Consider the following 17,072-nt stretch of genomic DNA (forward strand, 5'->3'; position numbering starts at 1 on the left):
GATCAAGTTGCTGAACTCGATTAAGCTGGCATAAAAGTATTTATACAATATGTCGGAAAAATAAAATAAAAAAGTCATTGTTTCCTTAATAAATGGGGCATTAGTCTCTTCAAAAGGTGCTGAGTTAGAATTTGACACCTTATAAACTTTTAAATTGTACAATAATCTTAAGGTTTTTTAGTATGTGTTGATTTGTTTAGGTCATGATAAACAAAATACACAATTTGGCACAATGGTGGGTCATTTGTGCTCTATTTGGAGAGGTTGGAGATCGAATCCCCACCTCTTTTTTGGATTTATAACTCAAAGAAATCACACCCGGCACAAAGACTTGATCGTGCTGGCTCAGCCTGATGTTGTGCTGGCAGCGTAAAACTCCAAGGCTAAGACCCCTGCTCTCAGGGCCTACAATACACGTTAGCTTGCACAGAGCATCGAACCTTGAATGCCCATCTAGCAGCCAAGGCCCCACCCCACTCTGCCAATCCCCTTGGGGCTAAATCCCACCTTTTCAAAACACTTAATCCCTAAAAACCAGATTATCCAAATAAAAAAACATTTTGAAACAACGGTCATGTTCTGCTCAGCTCAAGCTTGAAACCGAGCCGAGTCTGGACAATGTCATTCAAGCTCAGCTCGTGTGCACCCTCGTAACTAGTGTAAGAGAAATTCAATAATAAAATTTAGTCTTATAAAAAATATTCATAAAGGCATTTTTTCAATGTCAAAAGGGTTCTTCATAACCAAATACTGAAAACTCTGGAAACATTAAAGAAGCATCTAAATTTCAGGATTCCAAAGGTTTTAGGAAGCTTTCAGCAACAACGAGTCAGACTGCAGCAAACACCCATGAAACAATACACATAATCCCTGGTGAGCAGGGAAGGAATACTCAAGGAGGGTTACTCCGAAACAGGGTCATGGTCACGGTGGCACATTTTGGCCCATAATTAGATGTCTGAACCATAATAGTGGTTTCTCCTCGTTATCAAAAGAAATCATTAAGCATTATCACATTCACATAAAAGCTCTAAAAAGATTAGGACCACAAAATTGCAGATACAGATACAGATATAGAATTAAATATATGCACGCATCTACCATGATATCAAGAGGTACACTAGCAGAAACAAATTAGTTGGGTCTTTCCCATATTCTTCCAATCAGGAAGTCGTTTTTCCTCAAAGTGATAATATAAGTGCCCATGTCATGCACGACTCTGCCATCAGAAATTGCTATGTTTTCAAACTCCCTGTGGTTCTTTATACATTTTCCATTCATCCTGCAAACATGAAATACATTTTCAAATGAAATAGGACACAGGTTGACATACGCATATCTGCAAAGAAATATGTATCAGTTGGAAGAAATTTCAAACACACATGACGTGATATTCAATCCCATTAGTTTTAGCCTTTAGGTGAAAGCAAATGGAAATTTGACCTGCCCGCACTAACAAGTCTACAATTTCTGAAAAAACCCAAAAAGTACATTGGTAATTTTATTGGAAATTCAGAATCACTTGTTTCGCTTAGTTAGATATCAGGATACAAATATAATTTACAACTTATTGATAGCCAAGCATAGTGTCTAGAAAGTTATGTTGCTTTGAACAAAAAGGTTTTCTGACCAAACATAGTGTAGGCGTACAAGCATTCCCTTGATTATGCAGGCATAGGATAATGGATTCAATTGTTATACCCTAATATTTAATTAATACAAAAGCAAAAGTATCTGTTAGAATGGCTTGTGTTGAGCTTCAGCCAAGTGTGAGCTGAATTGAATGACCTGAGCCAAAACATTTTTTAGCCTTGTTTAGGAAGCATTGAGTAGGGTTGGGAGAGTGCAGGGACGGGTCAGCTAGGCAGATGTACAGGCCTACCCATCAAGTCTTCAAATGATTTATTACGGTGATTGATACCCACAGAGTCCATGTAGAGTCCCAAGTCACGGATAATCACACTTTCAGTTACTGCAAATTAGCAATCGCGGAACCTCTTTCTTTCAAGGCAAAAACAAAATATTTTGCCAATAACCAAGATAATGAAGATGTACAAAATGATTTTATGATTGATCCAGTATCAAAATATCTGGTTAACATTTCCTTCCACGCAATTAACACCAGGATTATTTAACTTAACAAGCTATTGCTGTTTAATGCAATTTCATCATTACTTTCACGGGAACCAAAATACTACACTCAATTTCATCCTGTAATTATTTGTTTAGTACAAGGAAACTATTTTCTACACTACATGTTTTTCGTTTCCAAGGGCTTCAAGCATTAATGCACAATATTTTGGATATGTTGGAAAAAATTAAGCAAAACCAAGATCCACCTGAATCCAAAATATAACAAACATAAGAAGATAAATCATTGGTCGCAGTTTTAATATTGCTATATAAATCAATGAGAACTGAGAAGAATCAAATGTTTTTATATAAAAGAGACCAATGCCTACCTAGTGCAAAAAAATATGCACGTGTTTGCAGACCCACAAAAAATTCTGAAATACTTTATATATTCCCAAAAAATATTTGAATATTGTAAAATCTTTAAAGAGTTTATGATGAGCAAAAAATGCAGCACTCAATTACCTTTTCTTTCAACTGCATGAAATCATTCCTCATCAGAAGAGCTAACAAGTGGATTTTTACCAGGATCATTCACTGCTGCAGACTCCTAGAGACACGAGATAAAAAGGGATGGATCAAATTATTGTTCAAATAACTAGACCTGCCATATTTATATCCGCAGAAGCAGAAAAAAAGAGGGGGGTGCTCTTACCGGCATTTTATCCCAATCTTTCAACTTTGGATTAGTAAGCATATAACTGTCACGTAGGATAGTCCATCCTGGCTCACTAGCATTTTCTTCAGGTGGTCTTTTGGCACCCTGAATAATCATAGTAGTGCATCATGCAATTAATAATAGTGCTGAATATAGGCATCAAAGACGTAGTTACAACTGATATAATTATTTGCAATGAACCACATATTTAGTTACCGTAACAGTGCTGAATGTAGATGGATTGTATGTGGTTGGCATGGAAGCTTTGCGTAGCTCTGCAAGGAATGTTTCTTTACTTCGCTTGCTTGCCTCTGCCAAATCAAGATCACAATTGTATTAACATGTGATTGATCATATGTGAAGAGTGTACCTCAATTAAATCATCTAGGAACACCAAAAAGTCAAATACAAAATTCAACACAAACACACAAAAACAGCAAAGGAACTATGTACAAAACACTGATACAGAAAGAAAAAATACGAGCATCGCAAATATAGGACAACAGGAAAAAGAAAACTACAAGGTAGAAAAAATAAGAATTATCAGAAAAAATATGATGAGAAGATATTATAATTGGCGCCCTAAATATTTCGTAAGACACAAGCTGCATTCCACTTGCAAAGCAAGAGGTGTCGCTAACAAAGGCAAGTAAAAAATAACGAGGTCAAAGTAAACCAACTAAACTGGGGTGACAAAATGCAAGAACTAAGCTACAAATTTTGAAGGGTTTTTTTCCAAAATCATCCATACCTTATAGGCTAATCTCAAAAGCATCCATGCTTTATATTGAATCCCAAATTCATCCCCTAACTTTTGCTCCCTCTAGACAAATCCATCCTTCTGTTAAGTGCTGTTAGTTTAACCAGGGTTAGAAGCTTACCGTAGTTATGCTATAAAAAAAATAAACTTATTTTGTTTAAAAATTACCCACATACCATTTCATCTCCCCTAACCTTTCTCTCGCCCTCTTTTGGACCCTTTTAATGTCAGATTCTTTATGTGCCCTAAATGATAGTTGCAATCAATATGTAAGCACACATTGGGAACACAGCTTTATGCAAGATTTCAAGAGGTCGTGTAAAGATCATTAGAGGAGGAGGTTTTGGGAGATTGGTTTTGGGTTGCAGTTTATTTGGTAAGTCTTGATCCTGATTTAAGGAAGTTGCCATTGAGCATGTAGCGTCTGCATATAGGAGGATGAAAAACAATACTGGATTATAATAGCTCAATGCTGCCAGAATCTTCTATTTGATAAGCATCTTAGTGCAAAAGTGATGTATCTTTAACAGATTTTATGGTCCAAGGAATGCGGCGTTTGTTTGGAGTGGAAGGGGATGGAGTCGTTCAGCAGTCGAGTCTTCCAAAATCATCTTTACCTTGCTGTTTTGCTGTTTTTTTTTCAAAATGAAGTCAATAATGGGCAAAAGCATCATTTCCTCAAGCCTAAATGGTTTCCAACAATTTATCTGACCAGAGTTAACTAGAAGGGTGGATTTGGAATGGTTAAGCAAAAGGCAGGGACAAGTACGAGATTCAACATAAGGCAGGGATGGATTTGGGATTAGCCTGTAAGGCAGGGATGGATATGAAAAAAACCCAATTTTGAAATATCAAGTGATCAAGTAAACTGGAAGAGAAAATGTCTAAAGATCTCATTGCAAATACTATAAGCACCAAGAAAGTGTCAACTCTGTGACTTATGGCATACAGGGGTACTGATGACTAATCATTGACCAATATGTTTAGTTGCTGACGAAACACACGTTCATTTATTTGCTCACTCTGTTTTCAGGAGCCTTTTGCTCCTACTTAGAAGGACTTCAATCTACACATAAACGGTTTATTTTGATTCAGCAGCTTATCTTGGAAGCTAGCAATTGGAAGTTTGTTTAGCATACACTATGGTAATGACAGTTACTGTTGTTTTGGAGTGCAGGTACAAATGGAAAAAGAGGAACCACAGAATTTTTTTTACAGGATATCTATAAACCCATCTCCTAATAACATACCACACTATCAAACGGCACTTTGTTCATGGGTCGGAAGCTTTCAGCAGTGCAAGGATATATCATGGATCAATTGACTATCCTAGGCTAGGCTCATCTCCCAGATAAACCAGTTTTGGGGGTCATAATATGTTGTCATTGATTAGCTCCTTTTCTATTCAGCTTTTCCTCTTGTTGCATTAGAGGTATCTTTCTCCCCTCATTTGTTCTTGTCTATGTCACAGGGATTCGAGCAACTAGATGCGGCACCCGCGTCGTGCGGGTGCGACACCCGATGCGGTCAACCCGACTCTGGGTGCGGTCAATGCACCTAGGGTCATTTATGTCTAACTTTTGGACTTAAAAAAAACGCCCGATGAAATGGGCTGAGGAGAGGCGGATTAGTGCAATTTTTTTTGCCCTAATCCTCCCTTCCTCTCGACCTCTCCTCTTGAAGCCGACGCCGACCTCTCCTCCCGACCCCGACACCGGCAACGACCTCTCCTCATGAAGCCCGCAAAGGGTATCCTCAGGTACGTATCACTACATCCTATCTCTCGTTCCATCTCTCTGACTGTCCTTGTTCCTCTCTCTCACTCTCTCTGTCTCTCACTCTCACTCTCACTCGCTCTCTCTATCTCCCCATCTCTCTTCTCTCGCTCAATCTCACTCCCTCTGTCTGTCTTCTCTCGCTTTTTCTGTATCTCGAACTCTCACACACTCTCTTCTCTCACTCTCTTTGTCTCTCCATCTCTCTTCTCTCGCTCTCTCTCACTCACTCTCACACTTGCTCTCTCCATCTCTCACTTACTCTCACTCTCTCCATCTCTTTGTCTCATGAACTTCCACTCTCTTCATCTCTCGCTCGCTCTGTCTCTCACTTTCACTTTACAATCTGTCAGCTTTGGTCTGATTGAGATAGAGCTTTCATAGTTTCTTATTCAGATTTGAGATTTTTTATGGTTTTGATCAAATTGTATTTTTTAAATGTAATGAATGCATTTATTTAAAATTCAGATTTTCGGGTTTTACTTGTTGGATAAGAGTTGCAATGCATTATGTAGTGAACTTAATAGATCCTGGTTAACATAAACAGTTTTTTATTGTCTGTTTAGTTAATTTTCAAATTTCAATTGTATTAATGAAATTTAAATTTCTATTTGGCCTAATATGTGCAGTTCTTATATATATATATATATATTTCGGATTCCTTTAAAAAGAAAGCATAGTTGTTGGTGTTTTTCCTAAATGATTTAGGAAACAGAGAGATGGAACGAGAGAGAGAGGAACATGCATAGTATCAGATTTAGGCTAAATCCGAACATGCATGTATTGTAGATGCATTTATCTTGGCTTGTTGCTAGAAAATATGCTTTGATATTGAATTAATTCAACCAAAACATTTGATTTTTTATGACAAAGTTTTGCTGCAATATAGACTGTTAATTTTAATTGGATCTCTCTATAAACCCATTTAAACATAAAACTAAAGATACCTAATTTAATGCATGTTAAGTGAAAAAATATGTCTGCAGAGTGCAAACTCTCCACTTATATATATTTTTTATAATCACATGCTTAGGAGTGTTCACTTTGCATTAATGATTAATGTTATTGTTATATATTTTTCTCGTACCTTTTGGTATTTATGTATACGTACTACTACTATATTTTTTAGAACTTATTGTATATGTTATTGATCTTGCACTCAATATTATAAATCTTGATTATGTGCATAATTAATTTTAACATAATTTTTTTTGTGTTTTCAAGACAAAAATGACAGATAAAGGGAAAGGACTTGTGTCATCATCATCCCTACATGTGAGTTATGTTGCTAGTGTAGTAGGAGTGATGATGGGGCGCCACTATGGGTACATGTAGATAAGCTTGCAAAAACTGAAGGAGATAATTGTAGTGGGAGTGATGATGGGGCGTCACTATGGGTACATGTAGATAAGCTTGCAAAAACTGAAGGAGGTGGTGGAAATAAGAGATTTCGATGCAAGCTCTGTAAAAGAGATTTTGTTGGGTCTTACACAAGAGTTAAAGCTCATTTGTTGAAGATACCAGAACATAACATTTCAAGATGCAGAAAAATTGATGAGGCAATGCGAAAACAATACAAGAAAATACAAGAAGAATATGAGAAGAGGAAGACAATGAGTGATTCTTATGCAATTAGTGTGTCATTTTTAAGCCACCAAGAAGATGCTCAAAAAAAGAAAAGTAGATGCAGGAGGTAAAGGAAGAGAAATGATACAAACAATATTCAATACATATGGAAGGAAGGAGATGGATAGAAAAGTAGGGAGGTATTTTTATTCTAGTTCACTCTCATTTAATGCAGCTAGAAATTCTTATTAAAAGGATTTAGTTACTTCTTTGGCAAATTGTAATTTGAGTGGCTATGTACTTCAAGCTCAGAAAAATTATGAATCATACTTCTTGCAGAAGAGAGGGCAAATGTTGAGAGATTGCTAAATATTAAAAAATATTCATGGGAGCAAAATGAAGTTTCAATTGTTTCTGATGAGTGGACAGATATTCAAAGGCGTTCACTAATCAATTTCATTGTTTCTTCGCTTAGTGACCCAGTATTCTTGAAAGCAGTTGATGCATCTGGGGAATATAAAAATTGTTGGGTATTTGAAGAAGTTGTTTATAAAAGTAATAAAAGAAGTGGGTGATAAGAAAGTAGTACAAATCATCACAGACAACGCTCCAGTTTATAAAAGTACAACATTGAGTTTGGAGAGTGAGTATCCTCATATTTTTTTGGACTCTCTATGTAGCACACGACTTGAATTTGACCCTCAAGAGCATTTGCAATCCCAAAGAAAAAGAAAATTCACCAACATATGCTCTATGTTCATGGATTGAAGAATTAAAAAAAATGTCAAAAGCATAAGGAATTTTGTTGTCAACCACCATCATGCTAATACTATATTTAATAGGCATTTTGACCTGAAATTGTTGAAGGTCGTTGAAACACGTTTTGTGTCCATCATTGTGATGGTGAAGAGGATTAAGAAAGTAAAGAATACTTTGATTAGCATAGTGACCGATGAAAATTAGACATTCTATCGTGTTGATGATGATGTCAAGGCTCAAGAAATTAAGAAATTCATTATTGATGATCAGTTTTGGGACAGAGTCGTATATTTCCTTCAATTTACGCAACCTATTTGAAAAATGTTGAGAGAAGTTGATAAGAATGACCCCATGCTTCACAAATTTTATGAAATGTGTGATAATATGATTGAAAAAATATAAGTTGTAGTTTTCAAGCATGAAGAAAAAAATCCTGCATTGGATGATTCATAATTTTTTAACCATAGGGATAAGGTATATAAGGAGGTTTATGACAAGTTGGATACCAAAGAGAGCGAGAAGGATATTTATAGGCTTGCAATGATGAGAGATAGGAAATCGAAGGATCTGGATATGGTTAGATGTATCAAAGATGAAACACAAAGGGTTTTAGTCAAAGATGAGGAGATTAAGGAGAGATAGAAAGATTATTTTGATAAGCTATTTAATGAAAGTAATGCTCAAGATCTTGGAGACTTGTCCATTCCTTTTCATGAGATGAATCGTGACTTCATGCGCAAGATTCAAAAGAAAGAAATTGCAGAAGCTTTGAAGAAAATGAAATCAAGAAGGGCAGTTGGCCCAGATGGTATACCTATCGAGGCTTGGAAATGCTTGGGAAAGAAAGGTTTAGAATGGTTGACAAATCTTTTTAACAAGATTTGGAGGACAAATAAGATGCCTAATGAGTGGAGGAAGAGTACTTTGGTGCCTTTATATAAGAATAAGGGTGATATACAAGATTGCACAAACTATCGTGGTATAAAACTCATGAGTCATACTATGAAACTTTGGGAGAGGGTGATTGAGTCTAGGTTGAGGAAGATTGTCATGATATCGGAGATGCCTGGAAGATCAACTATGGAAGCTATAAATCTTCTTAGACAACTTATTGAGAGAAATAGAGAGAGGAACAAAGATTTGCATATGGTTTTATTGATTTGGAGAAGGCATACGATAGAGTACCTAGAGACGTTCTCTGGTGGACAATGATGAAGAAAGGTGTTTCTCTCAAGTACATTAGTATAATTAAGGATATGTATGAAGGAGTAGTAACCAATGTCTGCACTTGTGGAGGGGTGACAACCAATTTTCCTATAACGGTTGGGTTACATCAAGGATCTGCTTTAAGCCCTTTCTTATTTGCTATAGTGATGGATGAGCTTACGAGATCAATTCAAGAAAATGTGTCGTGGTGTATGTTGTTTGCTAATGATATTGTTTTGATTGATGAGTCTAGAGCTGGGGTTAATGCTAAGTTAGAATTATGGAGACAGACATTGGAAGCAAGAGGTTTTAAGTTGAGTAAGAGTAAGACAAAATACATGGAATGTCGGTTTAGTAAGCAACGAAGTAGTGATGGGAGTGCAGTGAAGCTTGGTGAGCAAGAAGTACCGATGGATGATTGTTTCAAATATTTGGGATCTATCATTCAAAAGTATGGAGAAATTGATGGAGATGTAAATCATAGGATAAAGGTTGGGTGGATGAAATGGAAAAGTGCAACTGGAGTATTGTGCGATCATAGAATGCCATTGCGGTTGAAGGGAAAGTTTTATAGGACGACTATTAGGCCCGCTTTACTATATGGTACGGAATGTTGGGCTGCCAAGAGACATCATATTCAAAAAATGAGTGTAGCTGAGATGCGTATGCTGAGATGGATGTGTGGAAATACAATAAAAGATAAGATTCGGAACGAGGAGATACGTAAGAAGGTAGGCGTTGCACCCATTAAAAATAAGATGAGAGAGAATCGTTTACGGTGGTTTGGACATATTCGGCGAAGGCCTAATGATGCTCCAGTTAGAAGGATGGAGAAATGGGAAAATATATTAGTTAAAAGAGGTCGGGGTAGGCCTAGGAAGACATGAATGGAGGTGATAGGAAAGGATATGAATGCTTTAAACCTCACCGAGGACATGGCATTGGATAGAAATGATTGGAGGAGAAGGATTCATGTGGAAGACCCAGAATGATTTTCTTTTTGGGTTCATATCGCCGACCCCAATTGTTTTGGGATGAAGGCGTAGTTGTTGTTGTTGTTGTATTAATTCAATTTTAGTCAAAAGATGGGACAAGAGCAACACTCATTTGCATTACATGGCACATTCTCTTAATCCAAAATATTATGCAAAAAAGTGGCAGAAAGGTGGTATTAGTCGTGTCCCTCCAAATTTAGACCTACAGCTATCAAGGCATAGAAATATGTGTATGACAAGACTTTATCCAAAATCATGTATTCTAAATCAAGTCACACAAGAGTTTGAAAATTTTACATCTTCGATATTACATGGATAAGCATTACTCGCAAGAGAAGAGGATAATATAGATCCTATCACATGGTGGTCAACATTTGGATCAAAAGCACCTCACCTCCAACGTCTTGCATTGAGATTGATATCCCAACCTACTAGTTCATCTTGTTGCGAAAGAAATTAGAGCACATATTCTCAAATCCACGACATGAAGAAAAAAAATTAACAAGAAAGCATGCAGAGGATTTAGTATATATTCATTCAAATCTTCGACTACTTTCGCGAACCAATGATGAATACAGGTACTAATTTGCTCTCTTAGTTATTTGACTAATTTTTAATTTTTTCATTTAAATATACTTGTATTTAACATTTTTAAATTGTTTTAAATTTTTAATAATGAAGACAATGATCATCCAAATTTTGGGATGTAAACCCAGAAGAGTGTGACTTAGAAGGAGAGCATGATTTTAACATTACAAACATAGATTTATTTGATCTCAGTCTTCCTTCTTATGATGCATTTAATGATGAAGAAGAAAATTATTATGATCCATTACCTCATCGTCATATACATTGTGTAGGATATACTTTTGGTACGTAATTATGCATTTTTTGCTTCTGTTGTTAATATACTGTATAATTTACTTCTTTTCTGCTTTACTTATTTGATTGTTTTTATAATATACTTAGGTTGATTTAATTGTGGTGTTAGTTTTTGTGATGTAGAATAGAATTGTAGATTGTTAATTTGATTTATTGCATGCAAATGAATTGATTTGATGATATTATGCTAATTGTATTTTATTTCATTAGTGTTATTGTTGTTATTGTTTTGAGATGAAGGTGTAATTCTTGTTGTTGTAGTGTTACTGTTGTTAATTGTTAAAACTTAAAAAAAAATTATATATATATATATATATATATATTTTTTTTTTTTCGCACCACCGCACCCAAGTTTTTTGAAAGTGCCGCACCCGCACTCACATCCATGTGAAATAGGTACTTGTCTTTTTGGAAAAAAGAAAAAAGAGAGAGAAAAGAGAAAACAGCATGAAGATTATCAACCAGAAAGTCCAACTAATAACCATAATCTCCTCGGCATCCTCATCCACCAGCACCAGCACCACCACCAGCACTACCAGATTCTTCATTCCCAGTACCCAATACAACCAACAGGTATCAGCACTCCAAACAACTCAAACACACTTCTTGACTTTATTTGTTTATCTCAACTTTCAAAAAAGATTACATAGCATCAACCAATTTGTACAAATACTTGAAAACTATAATTTAAAAAAACTACATCCATGAGTGCAGTTCAATTTACATCCAATGATGAAGCTAGAAATACCACAAAAACAAGCAATTGCTTACCCTTTGCATCTTTAGATTTTGAGACTTTCATGCTTTTTTGAGCAAGTTGAGCCTTGTTAACCTATAAAATGCGCCAAAACTTGAATTCGTTACACATGTCAAACAAGCAACTAATTTTATACAAGGAATATATTAATCAGAAATATAATATACCAACTTACAGCATTGAACAGTTTGACAACTGAATTCCACCATTTCACATGCAACAAAAGGAATTAATTAGGAAAAATCTTCAAATACATACACGTGAAGTGCACAGACAAAAGATACACATGCAAACATGGAAGTGCATACATGTTTGAATTTCATTGAAGATTGAAAACACCATACCTCCTTTAGTGGCAACACTAATCAGAAACTTCTCCTTAGAGTCCAAGAACTTTTCAGGCATCACATGGCCTTTCTCAGCTACCTGATCCATAAAGAAAAATGTCAAGTCCAATGCATCCCAGAAGACAAAACCATCATGGACCATGAGAAAAGTCAAGATACACACAACCGAGAACTTATATAACATGCAGCAATATGTTCAATTTTCAGAATAAAATCATAAATGGTACTAGGAAACAACATCCATCAATAAGAAAGGGATCTTTCATGAAATTAAACTACAAACATATATCAGGTGCAATACAAACTCTCCATAATCAATCCAAATAATGGCTTTTTCTTATTTCTTTAAAGTGGAAGAAAAAATTTCAGCACTAATATACCTCTTTATAGCAAAAGAGAAAGAAGAAAGTGTTATGGATTGAAATATGGACATGTAAACTTCAAACTCTTTTAATTAATAGAAAGACAGATACCTAATGCAATAAGGGCGATGTTAATCATGATCTAATATCCAATCATGACTTAGTAAACATGAGATGAAGCCAAAGAGGCGGAATCTATAACACACATTTTATCTATTTATCCAGTTGTCTGTTCATTTCACATATATACATGAATTAAGAGCATAAATAGGCTCTTAAATATATGGTAAGAAGTAAGAACCAACAATCATACTTCGAAATCAACCACGAGAGATCCATTTTGCCTTTCATTTCAATATCTCTTGTGAAAAGCATAAATATTTTCAAAACACAGTTACCAAGTCCTTTCATCTGCTACAAGATGCACTATCCAAGGTATATCAAAAACATTAACCGCAAGATCATACATAAAAACATCATTTCCAAATATGCTGTCACTTGAAAACTCAAAATGGAAAGCATGCTTCTTTTGTTTAACAGTTCCTTACAAATAGCAACTAGTGAATTCTTCTTCACAATCAATCAATCATAGGTAGTAAGTTCTTAATCTTTTATGAAAAGTTCAACAGTATCTAAAATGTTAAAAGTAATCATTGACAAACATTGAATCACATATAGGAAATCGGAAAACATAAATAGCATACCAAGTGTCTCTCTTTCCTTGCAACCACCTTAACCTTATGTTCTTCTTCTTCATCAGCAAGCTTCTTTGCAATCAGATTCTTAAGCCCTGATAAGACAGGTCCCTGTTTAATGCCATTACTTTTTTCAGGATTTGATAGAAAACAGATAATAAAAATATATATATCAATTGTAGTAAAATCAATAAGAGGCTCTCATGGTCCTCAGAAACACACCAGCAAGTTAGACGACTGATTCTTCTTCATGATCTTCGTGAAAACTTGCTGGAATGCATGTGAACCTTCAGAGAACTTCAAAACTGAATGAGAGTCATATCTATCATCATCAGAGGATGCATCGTTCTCATCTTGACTGTCCGAATGATCATCCCTTTCATCATCACTATCGTTATCATCAGAATGATCAGTTGGTTGATCTTCCTGCTGACGAAGAGCTGTCCTATTCACCTCATTGTTTTCTGGAGGCATCTGAATATCATCGTCATCATCCGAGTTGTACTGAGCTGCACGTTTTTTGTAAAGTTTTTTTAATTTCTTGTTAACCTTAGGTTTTGGAGAAGTTCCTTTCTGATCCTTAGGTTTGTTGTGCCTCTTTCTTGTCTTCTGGTGTAACTTTCGCTTCTTGGAGGCTTTGGATAGCTCAATATCCTCAGTCATTGCTCTATTTATGCAAAAACAATAAGAAGACATAATTCAATTTGTAGATGCATCTTAAATTAACGCGAATGTATATGAAGTCCAAAAAATTAGTTCACCATTGAGGACTCCCCTGATTGATACCACTAAATTAATTTCTTCTATTCTATTCGGGATCAACTCGAATCTATTTGAATCGGCCTTTTTTAAATCCTTTTGTTTTTTTTTATGTTCAAAAATCATAAAAAGCTTGAAACACTTCAGGAACAATTATGAAAACACAGAAATAACGTAAATAGTGACTTATAGGGTCCAATCAAATTCTAAAATATGCATTTAATGCCCAAACAATCAAATAACCAATAAATATTATAAATAAAAGGAAAATGTTTCAGCCGATTTTCTAGAAAATCGGCGAAGAACCAATTCTATTCGATTCAATTCTGATAACATTGATTCAAAAAGTACAGTTAATATGCATCTACATCTACAACAATCATCACAGCATACTTAGAGGTCTCTTTTTTTGTATTTAGGCTAAAAGGTTTCCTTCCGCTCCTCAATCAATAGGGATTTGAAAAAACGCCCGGTCTAACTGTGGTTTAATGCTTCCAGAGACCACAAAGTGTATTTTTTTGGTAGTTTTACTATGCAATGAAACAGCAGTAGATATGCACAAAGGAAATGATAAAGAGTATGACCACCGATATAAAAACAGGAAACTTGGCTTATTCTAATTCCAAGAACCAGCAAGCGGGTCTGAGAAACATGCATGCCGGCAACCATTTTCCTGCTGGAAGAGAGAGAGAGTACCTAGCAGAGAGTATCCGGAAGGTGACCGCAGCCTGCCGGAGATGCCGGTGTCGCGGCTTGGGTTGTGCTCGCCGACGGGTGATTAAACCCTAAACCTCTCTCTCTCTCTCTCTCTCTCTCTCTCTCTCTCTGTGTGTGTGTGTGTGTTTAGTAACACAAGGGATATGCCCTAGAGAAGGCCTACACCTGCAATCTGGATCGGGTTTAGATCCAGATTAAAATGGATCTTATCCGTGTTTTGGGTACAGTCTGGCAGATAGTGCTAGACGATATGCGGGCCGGGCCAGCCCAACCCGTTTAGTGGACAGGCTTGACCGGGTTGTTGTGGTCAAGCCCGACCCATTGACCAATCGGGTCGGGCCGGGTCTAATACAAAACGTGTGGCCAGCCCCGTTAAGCTCATGGACCTAATTCGGATCGGATAGAACCATCGTATATTCGCAACATTTCTCGTTCGTTACCTCTAAAAAATGCAAAGAATATGGAATCCAAGATGGATATATTTTTGAATTGCACACACATATATATATAGAGAGAGAGACGAAAAGCGATCAACGTTACTTAAAAGTGAAACTCAACAAACCGTTGAGACCCACAAGCACAAACACAACAACATGACATGAGAACACCAATAAAAAAAAAAAAACTATACGAGGATCGGTTAGTGGCAGAGGCAGGTCTTTGAGATATATGTGTAAGATCAGCCAAGACCCTATGGGTCAAACGGTTAAAGTTGAACGGAACATCCCGAAAAGTAGCATCATTTCTGGTCATCCATATGAACCACCACACTCTAAATAACCAAACTCTCCAAATAGTCCTCCACTTCTTTTCACGTTTAATTACAGCAGGGCCGATGATAAGATCTAACGCAAAGCAGCCCTCCCGCACAACAACTGATGAGAGAGAGAACACCATATCGTCGAACTGTGTTCTCATCAAACTTCCAAAAAAAATTGCATTTTTGCCTTTTAGCCAGTTTTTGACACCGTATCATCGAATCTAAAGGTCTACTTTGTGCTCAGGCATTTAGCCACGGTTAATACCACGGCTAAAAATAAAAACATAAAAAGTGTGTCGCTGCTCTGCTGCACAAGTGTTCGATTTAAATGGGATTTTTTAGTGTCTATATGAGAGGGTGGACTATTTTACGTTGTTGATCACGGACGTGATCAGCGGTGCAAAAAATTTGCACAAAAATGAACTTTTAATGGCAGTTTTGAGTGCGCTAAAGACCTAGGCGGAAACCATGCTTTTAGCGGCAGTTCAAAACTGTCACTAAAAGTGCATTTTTCAAAGGCACAACCGCAAGGAGGTCTGATATATATATAAGATCAGAGTATCGTCGGACAACTTTAGCATTGAACTCAGTCGGACATGCCAGAGGCATCCGTTTTTCTTTTTTTTAATGATTTTGAACTCCCACTAGAATTAAAAAATAAGAAAAGAAAGTTATCGCTGATCGCTCTTTTGTCCGGCTGTTCATCAAACACTTCATGTGTTTGATTATACCGTTTACTATATATATAGTAATGCTACGAAGCACCTACTCCCACGTACTAAAAATCATCGTTGTATGTTGCATCTTTTTAATAAGACCATATAACATAAAAAAGTTTTTTTCAAGTTATGAAATTTCAATGAGCCATTGCTTTTTTATGATCTTAAAAACCTCATGCGTACCATAATCACATGATCCAAAAACTTTTTTATCATAGTGGACCAGCTGGTCAATAGTTGACCAGCTGGGTGACATTCTTGCAAAAGAACGCATGTCTTGAAAAGGGAGGGTGTAAACACCCCAAATTTTCACTCACCTCCCTGACATCTAAACCAATCATCACATTTTGGTTCTCCGAGATCATTGAAGGGAAAAATGGTCATTTTCTGAGTTTGGACCTTGCAGAAAGTCCAAAAATTCATTCTCGAGTCTCAAAATTTCTCTGTTTAGGCTCAGAAATATCTTCAAACTGCAAATTTTCAAAATCCTATTTTTGACAAGAAACTAGAATTTCCAATTTCTGATTCAGAGTGGCATTTCATGAGACATGTCTTTGCGTATCATCGCATGAGCATTCCATATTATTTCACTGCACAACATGTCATTTTGAGATCCAGAACTCCTGATTTTCAAAATTATCAATCCAGATTCAAGTTTTAAATATTTCAAAATTGATTTCAAAGCCCTGGGTTTTTCAAAATTGTTAGTTTCTCTCATCTTAACCCCCAAGACTCTGAATTACAAAAGTTTTCTCAGAAAAACGATTTGAATGGTTTTTTATATTGAATTTCAAATTTCGTCAGTTGGAAAGAAGGGGACACAACTTTAAATGTAGAAGATTTTATTTCAAACTTTTGCAAAAAGACTTTAAATTTCTTTACAAAATCTCTGCATTTTTTTTTAAACATTTCGCCCCGAAGGACCATCTTCCTTCTAAGTTTTTGAAATCAAGCCAAATCTTACTTCGTATTTTCTAATTAGCCTATTATAAAAATCCCAAAAAGGATTTATTTATTTTGATTTTGCTTTTTATTTCAAATGATGAGATGACGTGGGACCCACCCTGAAGTGGCGTCACACTCAAATTCCCAGGTATGTCTCTTGTTTCAATCTTGATTTTGAGCGAGGCCCACCCTGAGGTGGCACAAATTTATAAACCCTTCTCTCTAATTTTCAGTCTTTATTTATTTTTACAAAATAATCAGTGGTGCCATGCATAGG

At 36.1% G+C, this 17,072-nt stretch overlaps 1 protein-coding gene across 1 annotated transcript; it reads right to left on the reverse strand.

Annotated features, from left to right (window-relative positions):
- Positions 1 to 959: 959 nt before the first annotated feature.
- Positions 960 to 14,477, reverse strand: LOC149821272 (uncharacterized). The gene is made up of 10 exons (XM_089982448.1): positions 14,351 to 14,477; positions 13,118 to 13,562; positions 12,905 to 13,006; positions 11,836 to 11,917; positions 11,667 to 11,686; positions 11,506 to 11,566; positions 3,008 to 3,102; positions 2,789 to 2,896; positions 2,599 to 2,683; positions 960 to 1,282 (listed from the first exon to the last, which is right to left on the reverse strand). The coding sequence occupies exons 2-9, from the start codon at positions 13,556 to 13,558 to the stop codon at positions 2,621 to 2,623; spliced, it is 972 nt and encodes a 323-aa protein (XP_089838574.1). The 5' UTR covers positions 13,559 to 13,562; positions 14,351 to 14,477; the 3' UTR covers positions 960 to 1,282; positions 2,599 to 2,620.
- Positions 14,478 to 17,072: the final 2,595 nt, after the last annotated feature.

This window comes from Nuphar pumila, chromosome 12 (assembly GCF_984573655.1).
Source record: "Nuphar pumila chromosome 12, dmNupPumi1.hap1.1, whole genome shotgun sequence".
In the NCBI taxonomy this organism is placed as follows: domain Eukaryota; kingdom Viridiplantae; phylum Streptophyta; class Magnoliopsida; order Nymphaeales; family Nymphaeaceae; genus Nuphar; species Nuphar pumila.